At 35.2% G+C, this 21,775-nt stretch overlaps 1 protein-coding gene across 1 annotated transcript; it reads left to right on the forward strand.

Annotated features, from left to right (window-relative positions):
• Positions 1-440: 440 nt before the first annotated feature.
• On the forward strand, positions 441-1,454 carry LOC149252641 (uncharacterized). The gene has a single exon (XM_089454219.1). The coding sequence runs from the start codon at positions 441-443 to the stop codon at positions 1,452-1,454; it is 1,014 nt and encodes a 337-aa protein (XP_089310345.1).
• Positions 1,455-21,775: the final 20,321 nt, after the last annotated feature.

A 21,775-nucleotide genomic window follows, 5' to 3' on the forward strand; every position in this document is an offset into this window, starting at 1 on the left:
TTATTTCATCATAGAAAATAGGATTTTCACGAATGATAGAGATTTTCCTTGATATTTTAAAAAAGTTAATCACCAAAATTTGAATGAGGGAATGGTTTTTAGAGGATACGTTCATGAGTTTAGAGTGGGGAGAAGACTTATCTCACACCGCCATATCTCTTTTACATGACGTGCAACCTACCTCCACTCTATCTTCCACATCAATAATTATTGTAAAGCTTAAAAGTCCATGATTGGATATACTTTCCTCCATCACCCTTTGAGATTATTTTTCTTCCAAATTAATGTGATAAACCATTAGAATTTTATCTTATGTTCTATCTTAAGTGGTTAAATGTGAAACTACCAAAAATAATGCCCTTTTTGCGTATGGAAAAACCCTAAATTTAATGACATGAGATTGTAGAGATCAAATATTGTTATAACCCTCACACTAATTTATGTATAGTATTCTGAATATTAAAATTTTTGGCACAGCTCTAATTTGCAAATCATTGTGGAGGGGAGTTTATGGATCCGGCCTTTGGAGTGACATTGTCAGGCAGAAATACCTTAAAGGCAGGGGAATTGATTACTGGTTCAGATTCGAATCCATTGGCTCCAAAAGAGGCTCTGCTATCTGGTCAAGTTTTCGGAGGGTCCATCGATACTTCCTCGGCAATCTCAAATGGAATATCCACACAGGCAGCAAGATTTACATTGGGATAGACTCCTTTGCTGGCTTCAAGGGAACTTTGCAGTTTCCCCCTCCCCTTCTTTTTTTCCTTCGAAGATTGGGCTTATATACATGGGATCAAATCATAAAGGAATGGGATGGCCCCCAGCCTGTTCTCCGGGACGCTGATGATATCAACCTCCCTCTCGACCTCATCCCCCTCTGGTCTGACCTCTCAATCTCTCTCAGGCGGGGTGGTCTTCTGCGCTCCAATGTAGCTGATCATCTTACATGGTCTCTCCCATTCTCTGCTCCTCATGCTATTGTAAAAGATATATACGCAGATCTCATTTCAGCTTGTGCTCCAGCATCGCGGCGCTTCCCAGTCTTCTGGTGGAAGATTCGTTGCCCTCTCAAGGTCATTTTGTTCTCCTGGTTGGTGCTCTTCAACAAGAATCTAACCTGGGACACCTTGAGGCGGAGATCTTGGCATGGTCCCAGCAGATGTGCTCTCTGCAAAATGGACGAGGAAACAAACTTTCACCTCTTCTTCAAATGCTCTGTTGCCCAGCACATCTGGTATGTCCTTGCAAATTATTTCTCTTTTCATCACCTATGTTTCATCTCTGTGGATGCAGCATTTGCCTGGTGGGGGCGTCAAAAATCCCTTCGCCCCATTCTCCCCATTACCATCTGGTCTCTATGGCGATGGCGAAATCGGTTGATTTTTGAAGACTCCACTCTCTCCGCAGATTTCGTCTTGCAATCTGTCTCCGCTCTGTTCTCCCCGGACAGATGATCGATCTCCATGGGGTCTGCTCTTTTTGACATAGGTGCACATACAGGTTAAGTCATAATGGTCGATTTTTCTATCAGAAGTTTATCGGAGATGTTTTCCAGATTGTTCTGATCTGTTTCATGCAAGCCGCACATGTAAGATGATCCACGCTGTTTTTTTTTTGTGTTATATGGCGCTCCTTCAGATCTCCAGATCTGCTAAATCATTTTGTATGTATTTTTCACATTACAATATAAAGATTTTCTTTCTAGAAAAAAAAAGAAATCCCTAAATTTAATGACATGAAATTGTAGACATTCAATAATAAAAATTTTAGAAGAAGATATTTAATTTGAACTTTATACATCCCTTATATATCGACGAATGTGACAAATTATCATGCAAACAAAAATCTTCAATTTCTCTGAAAGGGCGTGGAAATAATCAACTAATTCCTCCCCTTCATTACTTTTGATGATCCTCCATTCCATTTCTCCCCTCGCACTATTCTCATATTCCAATATTGGTTATTAAGCTATTAGTTAGTTATTTTTGATATCTCATAAAATCAATGTGTGAGATTTAATTACTTTGTTTATATTTACTATTTTAGAATTTAATTAATTTTTTTAGTTGATGAAATCATCACTTATGTTAATTGGATATATCTCGAGTAGTTGGGATTAATGATTGTTATCTTTTATACCCAGGTCCAATTCCCACATGTTAAATTCATATCAAATATATAGTTGTAATGTCTTCAAGCCTTGTTGTCGTATAACCTTGAGCCTTAAAGAATAGGCTTACCATTTTCTATGGGTTGGAGGATGGGTTGTCTTGTTACATGGAAAAGAAGAAGAAGAATAAATTATCACCAATGATTAAGTTAGAATGATAAGACAAAGCCAAAAAAAACATATTGGGGGCAAAAGGTTGGACAGTGGGGTGCCTTGTCACATGAACAAGGAAAAAAGAAAAGAGAAATTATCACCAACAATGAAGCTAAAATAAAGAGATGAAGAACAAAGTTACCAACTCAAAAAGAGAATTACCAAGTCATAAGAGGACACATTTAGTGGTGATTTTTACCCTCGTTTTGAAAACTGGTGTTGTTGGTAGCACCCCCGCCCCCTTCTTCTTTTTTGGGGGGAGAGGTGGGGAGCGGGTCACAATTTTTTCACATTTGAAAATTTATAATTTATAAAGTATCATCAACTTTTTTTAAAGGTTGGTTTTTAAGAGTTTTTTAAGTTTGTCTAATTTTTATTTTACTTTATCTGTGGGGTTAAATTACAAATTAATTGACATTCTAGCCTTAATGAGTGGTACAATTAAAAATAAAAAACATAAAATCATCTCTAAATACAAAGGCAATATCACTTCACTTTTTTTTAGTTAAATGAATTTTTTCTAATAATTTGCATTAAAAAATAATTAAGTTGAAAAAAATTGTAAATAATATTTCCTTTAAAAAGCGAAAAGTCAACGAAAAACAAATGAAATTTTTTCAAAAAAAGGGCAAGACACCTTCTTCAGAAAAAATAAGGAAAAAAAACCTTTAAACAAAAAATAAATAAATAAAACAAAATTTTAATGTAAAAACCTAAAAAATAGAAAACTAATTTCATATGGCAATTGTTCATATGACATTTTTTGTAATAAATGAATTTAATTAAAACGGAAAACAAAGCATAAATACTTTGGAAATATATCTCATCCTTTGACTTCCCGAATAGGGTATATACCGTGTAAAATGGTGTTGGAGGGGGGGGGGGGTGCCACCACCCCACCTGGACAAGTGAGGGACGTGGCAACACGCCCCCATAAAGAGTGGGGGGGTGAGTGGGGGGCAGGGGGGGCTGCCACCGCCCCACTTGGACAAGTGAGGGACGTGGCAACACGCCCCCATAAAGAGTGTTAATGGCGATATGAATCTCGAGGCCTCGCCACATGCAAGCTAATTACAATTAATTTAAACTCATGCATTATCATTACCATAGTCTTGAATATCTACCATCCAGCTACACTGCTCACTAGGCCTCTGCTTGTGATGTTCAATACTACCCCATTGCAATTTATGGTTCCCTCTTTCATGATTCAACTCACAATATGTGTGGTTAGATGTCAAAGCCCCCCATTTTATCCTCAAGCTCCAACTTTCACTAATCTAAATTGGGGTCACTGGTTGGCCCACCCTCTCAAGCCTTAGATAGGCCATATTCTATCACCTCTATCTTTCAATTGTTGCTCCAAAATTATTCAGCACTCCCTTGTTAACTGGAGTTTTAGCAGGAGTTTCCAACTGTTAGTCTGGAGTATATGACCTGCCCAACAATTTCCCTCTATTCGTAGGTTCAACATACACAATGTTGCTTTTGATTTTAACTCCTTCCTGTTAGATGAGCATTTATCTGACGTCAAATGCCATTAGCACAAGTGCTCTTAATAGATTTTTATTTGTATTTCTCCCCTCATCTGGTATTTGTTTCTACATCTCAATTCTTTACTGATATATATTATCATACCATTCTTTTGTGGCACTCTCCTTGCATTTCCTAGTTTTCTTTCATGTTATGTGCTCTCTTTGGTTTGACTCCTAGGTCTATCCTCTTTCCTTTGCTGGTTTTTTTGGTAGGCATTGTCTTCCTATGCACTCCCTCCTAAGTTGGCTCACCCTTTTTGTGCCATTTTGTGGATTGCTTATTTCTTTCTACCTTACTAGATCCTAGCCTCCTCTATCGCTCAGTCACTTGGATCTTTCCCTTCTAAACGCGGCTCCTCTCTTTCTGCATGTTTCTTGTACCCTCACCCCTCTTAAAAATTTCTCTTTATTCTTATTAAGGCCCCTCACCATGCCCCATCAATGTGCACATATTACCAAGAATGAGTCTCTAAGGGGAATTCACATATGGACCATTACCTAGAGGAATCAATTGCGTGGTTTTTTTTATCTCACCTCAGGCCCCATCTAGCAAGAACTTACCCATATGGAGAAACAAGGAGCCCCTTAATGAAATCTACTCTCAGACACAAAGGTTCTTGCAGAATTGGCAGATTGGGTTTTGGATAATGGGCAAAAACGTGGCCATTTCAACCCATGTACATCATAGACTTTTATTGTCATTTGAAATTTCTCCTCAAAAGAATCCTTATGTATTTCTTTGAGTATAAAGAAGACATCCTACACTCTCTGGAGAATTTTCCTCATCATATGAGGGACCTAGACAAATGCCTCAATCACATAGAGAAACACCTTGGTATTCCACCTCCAGAAAAAATGAGGAACCCATTCAAGTTGTAACTATGGACTCTAATCCATCTACTTAGTTGTATGTTATAATCAAGCTTATTTTGTTTTATGATACAAAAAATTATTCTCGTGGAAAATTTGGCCTTCCTTTTAGCTTATGTCTATTCTTTTCTTGTTTTTTGAACACTATGATATCATATGCCTCTCTACGAAGAGTAAACTTTTGGTTCTGGTTAGGTCTTCCCACTGAAACACTGGTCAAAAGCATCTAGTATATCCATGTATACTCTTGTTTAGAAGGTAATCTCAACCTTTGATTTGTGTGTACCACTAAGAACATTATAGAATATTCTATGGACATTAAATACCTACCATAAGCCTAATAATTCTTGATAATTAAATTAAAATTTTGGAAGCCGTATTCCAAAATAAACATGCCTATCAACATAAAAATAAAAATAAAAAATTATATAACATAAAATGATAAAAATAATTTATTAAAAATATAAAAGGTAAAAAAATGAAATAACCAACCCCCTTCCTCGGGTGTATATGATTGAGTATTAGGATGTGCTATGTAGAGGAGCGATTTCATAGGCTTGAGGTGGGGGATGGTTGGGGGTCATCAACGTCGATTTTCTGCAACGTGGCAAGCTCTCAGCCATGGTGGAGGAGATAAGTTTGTATGTCCAAATGACAAAGGATCTGAAAGAGAAGCCCACTACGAGGATTTAGTTCAATGGATCTATGCCATTAGTCAGAATTAGTTTGCTTTCTCATGAAGGTTTGAAGAAATCCATCCAACTTCAAGATATAACCAATCATAGGAGTTCTTATTCTCTTCAAAATATTTTCTACAACTCAAGTGAGGGTTTTATCCCATATCTAATGAAATTTTTTATCTTTGTGTGTCCATTCTAATGGGGTTCCTTCTACATGTTGGTCCAAGCCTTGGATCTCGTCTCTTCACTCGCCACTTGAATGCAAGATCAACTACAAATCTCTCATATAATATGGCATAGCCAAGGATGCCCGTATTTCTTTAAACACCAAATTGAGAGGTAGAGCTAAATGATGGTGGGAATCTTCCTCCTCCCAACCTAATTCTTTTAAGGAAGTCCTAAAGTCAGGATATTCATCTTTGAACCCCAAAGATCTATCAAGGCCAACATTCGTTGTGGATCAGGCAATAGATACCCCATCTCTTGAAGTGAAAAATGTTTTAACCAACTTCATGGTTGCAAATTATGAGCGACATGTAATTATTTTCCATTTTAATGGATTTTTTCCCTTAGAATATGCTCTTCGGGAATGGGTACATTAGAAATGGTCATAGAGCACAAAGTTTTTATTTTGCTCAAAAGGATTATTTTTGGTATTCTTCAAAAAACTAGAGGACCACCAAAAGGTTTTTGACCAACAACCCTGGTTTTGGGCCCTTTCTCGCCTCTCAATGCAACCATTGTTTCCTGGCTTTAATCATATTTCCATGACATCTCTCGAAACTCTAGTATGGGTAAGGCTTCCTAACTTTCCCATCCATTTGACACATTTGGATATCTTAGAAGATGTGGAAATTTAATAGGTCACTTCATCAAAATAGACATTGAAAGGCTTTCAAAAGGAATTCTCACATTTGTTTGCATTTGTGTCAAAGTGGACCTTAGTAAAGGGTTTCCAGATAAAATCCTACTCAAGTGGAGAGGTAAGGTTTATGCAACCGTTGGATTATGAAAATACTACTTTTCGTTGCGGGAATTGTCAACAACCTAGTCATATTCAAAATGTAGGCCCCTTTTCACAAGGGGTTTTTTCCCCAAGATTCAAAGAAAACGAGCCATGGATGACAAGATTCTAAGGGAGCGAAAGGGTCAAAGAATACTTCCAAACAAGAGTAGGACAATCCTCAACAATAGAAGACATTTCCGCCAAATCAAATCCTCTAGATTTAGCTCAACCATTTAAGGCACCATCTCATACCACAACGAAGGAGACCCATCCTTTAAATGAAAAGGAAAGAGACTCATCGATAATTGTGGCTTTTGTAATGAGTGGGAAAAAGCATACCCACGAGTTAGATCAATTAGATAGTAACAAGGAAACAACAAATATGGTAGAACCTTTGACAATGGAATTATCTCAAAGAAACGATGTCAATGTTCCCCCTATAATTGTTCTTGATAATTTTATGGAATGGATTGACATCCGCAAAAGAAAAAGAAAAATCCATGATCAATCCTAGGATCTAACATCGAGACTGTAGTAAATATAGTTTGTTGTATTGTGCTTATCAGTGATGGATGATATGTTGTAATCTGATATTTTGAGGCAATAGAAATTAATTTTAAAATATATATATATATATATATATATATATATATATATATATATATATATATAATTATTATTATTATTATTATTATTATTATTATTAATTTTTTCTAGTTTAAGACTAACCTAAGTACCCACAGGGGATTTGAACCAGTGACCTATCGCAAGGAGTGCTTTAACAGCGCACCCATTCACCGTCAATCCAAAGCCCCCTGGGCATTATTATTATTATTATTATTATTGTATTTTATATGTGTGTGTATATCTTATTATTATTATTATTATTGAATTTTGTGTGTGTGTTTAATTTTTTAATTATTTTTATTTTTCATTAGTTCATATCACTTTCAAATTTTGTTTTTTAAAGTCTATGTGTTGTGTTATTTTTTTTTAATAGTTATTTTTATAATTTTATTTGTTTTATGATTTTGTATACCATAATTTTAAAAAAATTGCAATTTTAACGTCCTATTAAAAAGGGGTATTATTGATTTTATACGATTAACGTACATTCTAATTTGATGGTTGATTTTTAAGTTTTGATAACAATATTACAACTTGTTTTGAACTAGATTTCAAACAAGTTATAATTTTAACCTTACACAAAAAAAAAAAGAGCTCTTGATCACTCTCTTATTCCGGTGTTGATTTTTGAAGTATAGAGTTTTAATACAATGGTCGAAAAATGTAATTTTAACTTACACTGTCAATAGCATCACTTTTCAATTTAGAAGTTTTTTTCATGTTTTTAAACACAAAACATGGATTTTTGGGATGAGAGTTCTTTTTTTGAGTTCACAGTTCTCATTATATTGATAAATTTGATAAAGCAAAAAAAACATATTGAAAGCAAAAAAATTGGTTAATATTGTATTTAAATTTATATTATTTGTCCATATTGTTGGCATAAAATTATAGTAATATTTTTTCTTTTAAATATTATCCAAAAATATATAATATTGGAAAATTAATTATTAATTATTTTGTATATATATATATATATATATATATATATATAACACTAATTTTCAGTTGTTTATATTCGCACTGTCACCTCCTTGCGTGGATCAAAGGTCATAGTATTTTTTTGAACGTTGTTAGTATGGCTGATGACAGTTATGTCATTATACAGTGTTTTTGAATATGCATATGCATCTACAAAATGTAATTTCTAATATTAATGAAATTACGAATTTTTCCACAAGAAAAAACACGAATTTTCAGTATATGAATACCATAAGTATGTAAGAACAAGTATATGGTCCGTGGTCCGGCTAAAAGCTTTAACTCAAATTGACAAGAAACGCCACATTGAAAATAACAATAATATAATCTATTAAAAATTAAAATTTAATATATATTAAAAAAAAAATTAAAATCAAGTGTAAATATTAAATGTAAATACCAAATAGAACTTTTAAATGATTCAAGAGGAACCCATAGAATTTATAGTGCCTGAGGTGACCCCTTAAATCAACGTCTCCCTTTTTTCCAGCATTCCGACACTAACGAATCGTATTCCTCACATTCAATTTCCCTCTGCAAGAAGAAGAAGATATTATTAGGCCGATAGGCCTTTCCTATGCATCAACTTTTCGTCAACACTTTTACTTTGATCCGTTAGATCAGATGAAACACTTTCAACCGTTGATCTAAACCAAAAAACAAGACAATGGAAAATCAAGAAAGCACGGAAAGTCAAGAAAGCACAAAAGCTCAAAAAAGATTCTATGCAAAAAAAATCAAGAAAGCACGAAAAATATCATAAAAATCAAAGATCGAAAGAAAAAAACTCAAGCAAAGATTTTTGAGGATTTTTATTTTTTAAATGCAATGTATTATTAATTTATTTTTATAATTTAATTGAAATATAAATTTTAAATTTTAAATTTAAAAATTAGTTTAGATTTATTTTTAGTTGTAAGTTTATTATGTGTTAAGAGGGATTTTTTTTTGAGATATTGATTTTTTAAGAGTGAAAAGAGATTTGATTTTTTTTTGCATTTGGTAGATGTAGAGTTAAAATGAATTTAGATTAGTTTAAATATTAACCTTTAAATAACTTACATTAGAGAAAAATACCATGGGAAAAAACCATAGATTAAAAATATGATAAGGAAAAACCATGGGTTGGAAAATTTTATATTTTATATTTTAATTTTAATTTGACTAAGTCAAAATGTTAAACATTGTAACATCTCTCTAAAATAATTAAATTCAATTTAATTCCATGCTAGCTCCCATCATTTTCCTGCTCAAAAGATAGGCGTTCTCAACACCTTAGCTACTTCGGCGGGCGTTGCAAGTTTATGACGAAAATCACCTTGAAGATGAGAAAACTGACCTCCTGGAAGTTTTTAATAAGAATGGTTATAGTAGGTCTCAAGGTCTTAAGGCTTTTCAAAATGCTGAAAAGGCTCCTAAGAGTAAGATTGACCCCAAGGATTGGTCTTCCGGTGTTCATCTTCCCTTTATTCAAGGGACCACGGATAAAATTGCTAGGATCTTGAGGAAGCATGAGATTCATTCTTCATTTAGACCTCTTAACACTATATGAAGTTCTCTTCATTTTGTTAAGGACCCGATTAACCCCAAGGATTAGAAGGGTGTTTATATCATTCCCTGTTCTTGTCGAGCTCCTTATATTGGTGAGACCGGTCAATCCATTAACCAAAGGATTTGTGAACATGCTACCGACATCAGGCATGGAAGGTTTCGCTCCTCCGCTTTGGTAGAGCATGCAGAAAAAACCAATCATCACATCTCCATTGAAGAGGCTAAGGTCATTGCGAGGATTGACCATTTTCATTATCGTAAATTTAGAGAGGCCTTAGAAATTGAAAAAAAAGACTTGTTAATTTAAATAGAGATGATGGCTGGAGTATCAACAGATGCTAGATTCCTGCGCTTTCTTCCTAAAAAATTATTTTTATTTATTTATAGATTAATTAATTAATTTTTTTTGTTAATCCCCATATTGCTTAGTTTATGACTCTCTTAAATAATTTTTGGTAATATGAATAGGATTAAACCTTAATATTAATATAATATTATATATAATAATATTCATTAATAAGATTATATAGGGTTATGAATCCTTTCTCACTTGAGGGGGGATGTGAAAAAGAGAGCGATGAGGGTTCTGTCGGCAGGAGGACTCGAACCAGGGCAGCCTAGGCCATCGGCCTAGGGTGCTGCAGACTAGACCTCATTTTGGATGACGAAGACTAGGAGGTACGGGGTAGGTCAACAGGTTTTCTGTGGAGATGGTCCATACAATGGCCATGTAGGCTGTGGGTTGGATCCAGGGTGCTCAATCTGCAAGGATCCCAAGGAATATGTTTACTGGGACAAATTTCATCCAACTGAGAGGGTACAGTGGATGATTGCAGAGGAGGTTTTGGGCGGGGATTCTTCCTTCGTTTCTCCCATGAATCTCAGAGGCTTGATCCAGTACACAAACCCCACCCCTTCCCCCTTTGATCATTTGTTTACGTAATAGATTATACCCTAAATTATTCATTAATCGAGCATGTCCAAAGGTATGAATCAACAATCCAACTGTATATATTTTTGATGCCGAATAGATTTACCTTAAATTATTCAACATCCAAAGATATCAATCAACAATCCAGCTGTATAGGTATATGTGTGACGTTTACTGGTGCAAATTTTAATTTTTCACAAAAGCAGAATCGTTGTCAGGGTTTACCGGGAAGAGTTGTGGCAGTGTAGGCAACCAGGCTGATTGAACCAATATCTCTTCTAAAAAAATTCAACAATTCCAATTTAATAATCCTATAGGCCTCTATTTGTACATTTTGGGACAATTGCTAGTTTTATGATGATTCCATCATCATAAGACTCGGCATGATTTTGTGGTGGAGCCCTCCAAATTTGTTGTAACAGCAGCAGCTCCGTTACATGGCAACGCGTGCTTCCACGACCAACGCAGCCAACTCAGATGCCCGTAGAGGATGGCGCAGTTTCATTACAGGAGCAGAAAATAGAGTAAGAGACATCAATAGTATAATAAAAATTGAATTAGCAAAATAGTTATTAATGTTATTGAGTTACCCTCATAATGCTAAAGGGCCCTTAATATATGAATGGGATATTAGACCAACATAGAATGCGATATATGAATGGAATCTTACAACGACAACAAAAATGCCAATGGACATGGACATTATTGGATAGGAGTCAGCCAAAAAAAAATCTTATGGATGGATAATTTTGTCGATAATGACTTATTATGAAGATTTACATTTACCCATATTTATTGGGCATGAAAAAGAAGTGTTATTGGTTTTTTCTATGTTTATTAATAATTTTATAATATATGGTTTTTTTAAAGGTTAATATCGTTAGTTCTATTAAGGGTTCCAACATTCTTTTTCCCTTTATTATGCATGTATGTAATTTTCAAGAACATAATGAAATTAATTGTGTCTATGTGTTAAATCCTTTTGATCATAGGCTAGAGAGAGAAAACGAAAATTCAAACCATTCAAGTGCATGAATGATTCATGTAACATGTAAAGGTCGACCACCTTTAAAGGATGAAGGAGCATCTCTCCAATAGAGGAAACACACATTTCAATGAGTAGGATCATGTTGTACATTAATGCATTTAGCCATGGAAGGGTAATGTTTATGGCATGAAAGAATTCAATTTCAATTTACTCTTCTATGCCTACAATTTTTGATTATGTGGTAGGGTAATAGTTGGAGTGAGGGACCACACTACCACAAGGAGGAAGGAAGGCATGGAATTACTACCTTATTTTGGGGTAAAACAAAGAAAACCAAGGACGAGAAGAGATCGAAAGAAGGTCACTAGATTAATTGAGGTTTGCAAATTGATTAGGTTATCTAGGACTATAGTTTGAATATGATAATTCAATTTTGGTTTTGCAACAAATGAGAAATAATATCAAATTAATTGATGCCAAGGAATTAACCAAATGTAATTTATTGTTTCCTTTTGTAGAAATTACGATCTAGATTTGCAGCGGCTCATGAAGCTTTAATCAAAATCACAAGACACAAACCTAATCTATTGCTCTGCGGAAAGTAATTCACAATCTAGAACACAAATTTTAGACACGCAATAAGTATTTTTCTTGGGGAAAGTAAACTGCGAAAAACATCAATGTCTACTTGCATTAAATCAGAAGAACGGAGATGTATTACAATTGCTTTTCTCAACTGAGCACAACCTACAAGTGCATAACCTCTATCTCTGCTCACTGAAAGCCTCTAACCCAGTCTTAGTCAAATTTTGCCTCTGCTTGAGCTCTTATTTCCTTGTGTTATTCCTTGAGGAATTAGGCCCCTATTATTTAGGGAAAATTCCTCAAATTGATTGCGCAATTCCTTTAGGTTGATCCTTTGACTGCATGCAACACTTGTACACTCAAGACTAGTCTACAAATGATGTTACACTTCCTTGGAACCTCCACCTCAACTGGGTAACTCAAATTCTCTACATGTGCTAGTTATTTTGGGTTGATTGACTAGTTAACTGCATGATCACCGAGTTTGACTGAAATCCCACTTCTTAACTGACCTTCCACTAATTCCTCCAAAAGTTGGAACTAGTTTAATTGAAAACAACCTAAGATAACTAACCTTGATTGCTAAAAATTAGTAATCACACATGCAGAACTGAACTCTAACTCCTCTAAGTTGAATTTACTGAGTAAACTGGTGACACGAGCCATGTCACACAAGTTAACATCATCCAAGTTTTCTGCTAATGTGGAAATTCAATTTTTCTCAATTTAATCAAGGCAAAATCAAATTGAAAATCTATTGCTACATTTTTCAACACTCCCTCTCAGCAAGAAAGGGATTATCAACCACTCTTATCCTACACCTTTGGAACTTGAAATTCCCTCTTGACAAGGCCTTTGTCAAAATGTCAACATCTTGTTCCTCTGTCGGAATGTATTACAACAATATTATCCATCGCTGCACACAGTCCCATAAATGGTGATACCGAATATCTATATGCTTGGATAGATAGTGAAAAATAGGATTCTCAGAGAGCTTGATGCAACTCTGATTATCACAGTAGATCACAATTAGATCCATCATCTGACCAAATAATCCAACAAGTATCTTTCTCACCTAGATTTCCTCACGTGTTTCTTTACTTGCAACCATGTATTCTTCTTTTGTCGAGCTGAGTTCCATAGATCTGTGCCTCCTACTATACCAGGAAATAGTTGCGGACCCAACACTGAAAATTCCACCTGATGTACTCTTCCAGTCCAATGGACTCCCCGCCCAATCTGCATATGTGAAGCCACACAACTTCACTCCTTCTATCCGTCTATACCAAAGTCCTAACTGGGTAGTTCCTCTGAGGTACCGTAGAACATGCTTAATTGCCCTAAAAAATAGTTTGGTTGGCCTAACCATAGCTTGGCTCAACTGGTTGAATGCATAACACGTATCTGGTCATGTGTTCACACGGTACATCAGTTAACCCACTAGCTACTAATAAATGGTAGCATCCACTTCCTCACCTGAAGTGGCATCCTCCTTCCTCCAGTTGGTCGCTAGAGCTGTCTCCATGGGTTTGCAACTCTCCATGTGGAACCTCTACAGTATCTCATTTGCATACTTTCCTTGAGAGAAAAAGGTTCTCCATCGCCTTTCCATACTTTGAATTCGAGGAAGTAGTGCATGAGACCCATGTCCTTCATTTCAAATTCTCTTGCAAGATCTGATCAATTCTTCATCACTAGTTAAAATCAAGTCATCAACATATAAGACAATAATCAACAATTTACCTTCTACCAAAATATGATAGAATTTTTTATCCGCTTCACTTTTGGTGAAGACAAAATCAGTGAGATAGTTATCGATCCTAGTGTAACATGCACAGGGTGCTTGCTTGAGACTGTACAACGCTCACTTGAGTCTGCACACATGATACTCTTGATCAAAAGTCTCAAATCCTTCTGGTTGCATGATGTACACCACGTCCTCAATAACTCCATTGAGGAATGTTTTTTTTACATCCATTTGGTAGATCTTCCACCTCCTATGCACAACCAGAGCAAGAATTGATCTGATGGATGAGTACCTTGCTACAAGAGAAAAGGTCTCCTAATAGTCAATCCCCTCAACTTGAGAGTACCCCTTGGCCATAAATATTTTCTTGTACTTTTCTATGCTTCCATCTACCACCTGCTTTACCTTGAAGATCCATCGTGAACCCACAACTGATTTATCTGTTGGTCTTCGAACCACTTCCCAAATATTGTTATTTACAATGGATTCATATTCCTCCACCATTGAATCAACCATATAGGTTGATCTACTTCTTCCTTGAAAGAGGATGGCTTAGTTTCTACAAGCTCAATCATTAGAGCCATGTAGCCAGTGTACCGATCTGGTGACCTTCTTTGCCTGCACTGATTTGAAGGAGCACCCACATTCTCCCTCACATCTTGCACAAGTCTATCAACTTCCCTGCTTCTTTTCCTGCCTTCTCCGGATGGTTTTGCTTGAGTGGTTGTCTCCACTCTCTGCTCCTCAATTTGTTGCTTCTCCATAACTTCCTAAGGCTCCTCCTTTGGAGCTAAAATCTCCTCCTAAGGTGGAATCTAAACCTCCCTCTCAAGAGAGCACCACATCGCTTTCTCCTAATCAAATTTTACATCCCTTCGCACAACTGTTATTCTGAGGAATGGCAAGTACACATGGTAGTTATGGGAAGTTTCTATGTAACCCACAAATACCCCCAATTTTCCTGTCAGGTCTAGCTTCTTCCTTGGTTCGTTGGAGACATGGTGGTAAATAAAGGCTCCAAAAATCCTGAAGTGCAACACATCCAACTTTCTCCCTGAGAAATCATACTCCAGTGTAATCATGCCCATAATCTGATGAGGAATCTGGTTCTACAAATTTACTGGTTTGTTTCATGCCTTAGCCCACAAATTCAGAGGTAGGCCTTGGTCATGTAACATCACCCTTGCTTCTCCCACAATGCTACAGTTCTTCCTCTCAACCACCCTATTTTGTTGTGGGTTGTAGGGTGTTGTCAACTTTCATTGAATGCCTTCTTTTACATATAAAATTTAAATTCATTCAACACATACTCACCTCCATTATCACTCATGGGAGCCTTCACCTTCTTGTCAGTTTCTTTCTCAACCAATGCCTTGAATTCTACGAACTTGGACAATGTCTCATACTTCTTTCGCATGAAGAAGATCCAACACTTCTGTGAGAAGTTATCAATAAAAATGAAAAAATATTTGTGCCTGAGAGTGGAGGTTGTTGAAAGGTCCACAAACATCAGAGTGAATGGTTTCTAGGATTGCATGTGCTTTTTTGTCCTGATCATGGAATGTGGATTTTGTGTACTTCCCAAAAGTACATCCTTTTCATACATCATGCTACTCAACTGCTCCTTTGGGAAGCCCTACGGTTATCTGTTGCATGATCTTCAGGGCACCATGATGAAAATGGCTAAGTCTTATGTGCCAAATTTCATCGACATCGCAGCTCTGCATCTTCCCCATGTTTGTGCTTAATGTAGCATAGTCTTCCACGTCTAGCTTATACAGGTTCTGTTATGCAACCAGCTCACAAATAGATAGATCGACGACTTAAAAATTATCCTCTTCAAGGGGGAAACCTCCTTTACATTACATGAATGAACAATTGTTTAATGATAAAAATGACAAGACTTCCTTTCTATACATAAGAGTTTAAGGGATCACAATATAATCAGAGCCTACATAACAATAATATTGTAAGGGCACAACAATAATAATAGTGGGCTTCTATGGAGCACAATAATAACAATATGGGGACTACATGGGCACAACAATACAATAAGGGGGTTGCGGTAATAATAATAATGGGATACACTAGTAGTATAGGGACCTAACATTCCCCTATCCTTCAAAAAAGTGTTGTCCTCAATGCTAGAGTAGTTATGGATGCTTCTATATAAAATTCTCATCCTTCCATGTAGAATCTTCAGCAGGTAAGTTCTTCCACTTGATGAGATACTCTGAAATTGATTGATTTCGTGGTTGTCGGGTTCTTGCTTCTGTGACTACTTTAGGTTCCAATATGATTTTTCCTTCCTCGTCAAGTTCCGGCAATATTATTTGAACTAAGATTTTGTCGCCTATAACCTTCTTTAAGCATGAAACATGGAAAACTGAGTGCACTCAGGAAGATGCAGGAAGCTCCAATTTGTATGCCATAGTACCAATATTTTTCAACACCTTGTAAGGACCATAGTACTTTGGTGATAATTTATTATCCTTCTTAGCTTGCTTGAGGGACATTTGTTTGTATGGTTGTAGCCGTAAAAATACCTAGTCGCCTACATCAAAACTTCTTTCACTGCGATGTTGATCTGCATGTTGTTTCATTCGATTCTGCACAAAAGTGAGGTTATCCTTTAAGATTTCGAGAAATTGTTGTTGATGCTCAATGTGATCTTCCATTGCCTGAACCTTAGAATTTTCTCTTAAAGACGATGTGATGGATGGTGGATGATATCCATAAAGTGCCATAAATGGGGTCATTTTTACTACAGTATGGAATGAAGTTTTATACCACCATTCAGCCAGAGGTAACCACTTGACCCATTGTGTTTGTTTATCACATACAAAGCAACGAAGATAACCTTCCAAACAGTTGTTCAATTTCTCTGTTTTTCCATCAGATTGAGGATGATAAGATGAGCTATGAGCTAATTGAGTACCCAGACAAGAAAATTAATCTGTTCAAAAATTTCCAGTGAAAAATCGATCTCTGTGGCTTACAATAATCTTTGGGCTTCCATGTAGCTTTTTAATTGTTTCCATAAATGCAGTAGCAATTGTACTAGATTTAAATGGATGAGATAATGCACAAAAATGTGCATACTTGGTAAGTCTATCAATTACCACCATGATGACACTCTTTCCTTCAGAGTTGGGTAAACTTGTGATAAAATCCACTAAAACCTCCTCCCAACGTTGACGTGGAATGGCTAAAGGTTGTAATAAACCCGAGGTATTAATTGTCTCAACTTTATTTTGTTGGAAAACCAAACATTCCGCAACAAACTTTTGAACATCAGATTTAAGGCCTTCCAAAAAAAATTCCTTCTTGAATCTATGGTAAGTTTTTAAAAATCCTTAGTGCCCTCCTAAGGGAGAGGTATGCAATTCTAAAAGGATCTTTTGTTTGAGTTGGAAATTATTACAAATATATAAACGATCTTTATACCATAATGAATCATTTTTCCAGCTAAATGTATCACATATACTGGAATCTTGCTGCAACTTTGAATTAGCATCCAAACTTCTTCATCATTCTTCCTTTCATTCCTTGCTTCAGTTATCCAATATGGTTGGATAATAGAAATGACACAAATAAATCCTTCCACATCCTCATCATTTCTTGAGAGTGCATTTACATCAACATTTTTCTTCCCTTTTTTGTAGATGATTTCAAAGTCATAACCCAACATCTTTGTGACCCATTTTTGTTGCTCTTCTGAAGATAATATTTGTTCCAAAAAGTATTTAATCGTGATCTGTTTTTACCTTTAAGTGTCTTCCCGTTAGGTAAGGTCACCATTTCTTTAGTGCATGTAGTATTGCCAACAGTTCCTTCACATAAATAGGTTTGTGTAAATACTTTCCTTTGATTTGACGACTTTCAAAAGGAATGGGTCTTCCTTCTTGCATTAAAACAACACCAATTCCATTTCCTGAGGCATCACATTCTACAATAAAGTTTTTTGTGAAGTCTGGTGTAGCTAAGACCGGTGTTTGGTACATTACCTCTTTAAGATGTTCAAAGGCCTTAGTTTCTTCTGGATTCCAAGAAAATGCATATTTCTTCAATAATGATGTTAGAGGTGCCACTATTCTCCCATAATTCTTAATCAACTTGTGATAATACCCTGTCAACCCGGGAATTTCCCGAAGATGCGTTATGGTTGAGGGGATTTTCCATTTCTTAATGGCTTTAATTTTGTTAGGGTCTACCTTAACACCCTCATGAAATACAATATGACCCAAATATTCCACCTCTTGCACTCCAAAGAAACATTTGGAGGTTTTTGCATATAATTATTTCTCCTCCAATAGTTTGAGCACCCTGTTAACATGTTGAACATGATCCTTCCAAGACTTGTTGTAGATTAGTATATCATCCAAAAATACTAACAAAAAAATTCTTATATCATCAAAAAATATTAACAAAAAAAATTCTAAGGAAGGGTTTGAAAATGGAATTCATCAAACCTTGTAATGTTGAAGGTGCATTAGTAAGGCCAAAAGGCATGACCAAAAATTAATGATCCTCATGAGTTCTGAATGTTTTTTTCTGAATGTCTTCATTCTTCATTCTAATTTGATGATATATTGAATGAAGATCCAACTTGGTGAAGTAAATTGCTCCATGTAATTCATCCAACTATTCATCAATAACATGAATGGGAAATTTATCTTTAATAGTGAGCTTGTTGAGCTCCCTATAATCCGGACACATGCGTCATGATCCATCCTTCTTGTGCACCAATATTACTAGCGCAAAGAAAGAACTTTGACTAGGTTGACTTATACCAGCCTCTAGCATTTCTGCAACCATATGTTCAATTTCACTCTTTTGGGCATACAAATGTCTGTAAGGCATGATGTTTGGGGGAACACTTCTTGGAATCAAATAAATATCATGATCATGATCACGAATAGGTGGGAGACCTTTGGGAGTCTCAGATACCTTGGAATGATCGTCCAAGACATTTTCGAGATATGGAGAAATAGATGATTTTGACGTTTGAACATCTAGTGAGAATAATTGTGCAATTATGCCTTGTTGTTATTTCTTTAGAAGCTTTGTCATGCCATTAGAGATAATTATCTTTCCTGGTTTCCCTGTGATACCCCTTAATTCAACTTCCTTTCCTTCTCAAAAAACATTCAAGAAAAGTTCTTGCAAATTAAAAGTTATCATCCCCAAAAATTTTAACCATTGGAATCCTAGTACAACATCAACACCGCCCATTGGAATGGAAAACATTGGACTATTCAATACATATTCCCCCATGGATAGCTTGATATTATGACACTTTCTAGAGCAATTTATAGTTCCTCCATTTGCAACCATTACTTGACACTATGGTGCTGGATATAGGAAGAAATTCAATTCTTTGGCTATCTTACAATGAATAAAATTATGGGTACTACCCAAATCAATCAATATTGTTACATTTCTCTTCTGGATATGTCCTTCTATCTTGAGAGTTTGAGGAGTGTTAATTATTGCCAATGCATTACAAGCTATGGTCGCATTCATTTCTTCTTTCTCTGGGGTTGGTTCCTAGTGTATATCCTCTTCTTTTGACGTTTATTGATCCTTTTCTTCCTCCTCTTCACAATCTATGTAAAATAATTTCTTCTCCGCACACTTATGACCTTCAGTTTATTTTCTATCACAACTGTAACAAAGCCCTTTTACTCATTTTTCCTTCAATTGTTGTGGTGTCAACCTTGTAGGTTATGGAAGGCTAGGAGTAGTAACACTTCCGTCTTTATAGTTTTGAGTGGTAGGCTTCCTTGTTGCCATAATTTTTCCTTCCACTTTTCTGGCCACCCTGAATGCCTTCTCCAATGAACCAGGTTCCCAAAGGTGAACCTCATGTGTGATATTATCCTTTAAATTCCCTATGAAGACATTAATCCTATTCTCCTCTGGAATATCATTTACCTTGATATTCAATTTTTGGAAGTCCTCAATGTGCTTTGTCATTGAACCCTTTTGTTTGAGATTTATCAATTGGCTAAAGAAGGTGTTTCTCTTTGTATCCTCATAATGTGTTATCATTTCCTCTGTAAAAATTGACCAAATGAAAAGAGGTTTACGAGAACAAAGCCATCGATACCATACAAACTGATTGAATTCCAAATATAAAGATGCAATTCTTACCTTTTGTGTGTGCTTCACATTATGGAGATCAAAATATTGCTCCATCTATAGTATCCATGTTACCGGATCCTTGCCATCAAACTTCCTCATATCGATCTTTGGAATACGGTGGGTCTTCAATCCAAAGTTAGGGTCTATGAAATCATGATTAACATTCCTTTTGTTATCATCGTGAGTTTCATCTAATACCTTTTTGACATTATGAAGCATTTCTTGTAGCAACTTTGTCAAGCTTTCCTTCAAACCTGCCATGTATGTTTTTAAACCATTCTTTAATCTTCCATGTTGCCTTTCATTTTTGTTTCTATGCCATATTTCAAACCTTCCATCTCTTCTTTTAAACCATCCATCTTATCTTCCATTTAATTTTTGGTTACTCTTTGCAGGAGTGAAATTTGTTGCACTTGGTCTCGTAATTTTGATATATCATGTTGCATTTCTTCCTCTTCTTCATGCAACAATGTAAACTATGAAACGGGAACTGATACTGTTACCCGTTTCGTAGAGATAGCTAAAAAGTGACCTGATTTTGAAAATGGGTGATGCAGAACGCACATGTTTTTTCTAGAGCATAGTTTTTGGCACTTTAGTTTTTTTTTATGTACATCACGTTTTAGAATGGTAGTGATTTTCATGCTGATTTTAAAAAGTGAGCATTCTGCATCACACTCCTTTCTTAAAAGCCCTGTTTTTTGGCTTTAAATTTTTTAATTTATAAAATGTAAATAATTATTTAGTAAATTTGATAATTTTTGAAGTGGTCGTTTTCTTCACATTTCCTTGTTTTTTATTATAATTTAAAAAAAAAAAATCGTGAGGTTTTTACTGTTTTGCATTTTTAAATTAGAAGGTCGATATTTAGACTTTTCGATATTCTACATATTTATACATCCTTAATTAATTTTTCAATCGACATGAAATAATTGTTTCTAAAAAACAATATTTTTTAACAATGGACATAAAAATAACCATTTTTAACATAAATATAACTAAAAAACTACACGTTTTGATAATTTTTTGTTAGAATTGACATGTCAAAATCACAATTTTTATACGATAATTTTAACTAAAAATGGTTAAATAATAGTTTTTTCTATGAATTTCATGTCAAAAAAATAATAAAAATCACTTTTTTTTTCAAAAAATAATGATTAACTTAAAAATCAATGCAAAAATCACATATTACCAATATTGAACGTATAACAACCATAATTGAGTGTTTATTCTTCTCATAAAATGTCAAAGTCAAAACATTGCAAAGCTTGATTTACAAGCATAACTTAAATTTAATCAACAATGTCACGTAATCCAAACTCTTCGTCCTCTAGAGTTTCATCATTGTCCTCTTCCACAATATTTTCTGTTTCATTTTGCCCATTTTCCTCTTCTAATGGGTCTTTGATGTCTGCGAAACTCCCAATGTATGTCTTTCCAAACATTCCATGTAATGGTGGTTGGGGTTCCTTTGCCTTTTTTGCCACACGTGATTCACTAAAGTCCCCTTTCTTCAACCCAATTTCTTGCATTGCATCTGGAAGAAATTGAAGAGCATTAATTCTTTGCTGAATGAAATTGCACTGTACTGGATCTTTTTCAATTGCAATGCAATTTCTTCCTTTTTGAAGGCAACATGCTAGTGTTGTACCTAATTTTCAAGCACAAAAGAAATAATGAACTAAATTAGTACAATGACATATTAATTAAAAAAATAACATATTGAAATTCAATTCCATATAATAAAACTTACCTGAGCCAGAAAATAAATCCAAAACCCAATCTCCTTCATTTGAACAAATGT

Source organism: Pinus tabuliformis, chromosome 7 (assembly GCF_031772625.1).
Source record: "Pinus tabuliformis cultivar Carrire ecotype Pingquan chromosome 7, CPIR1, whole genome shotgun sequence".
In the NCBI taxonomy this organism is placed as follows: domain Eukaryota; kingdom Viridiplantae; phylum Streptophyta; class Pinopsida; order Pinales; family Pinaceae; genus Pinus; species Pinus tabuliformis.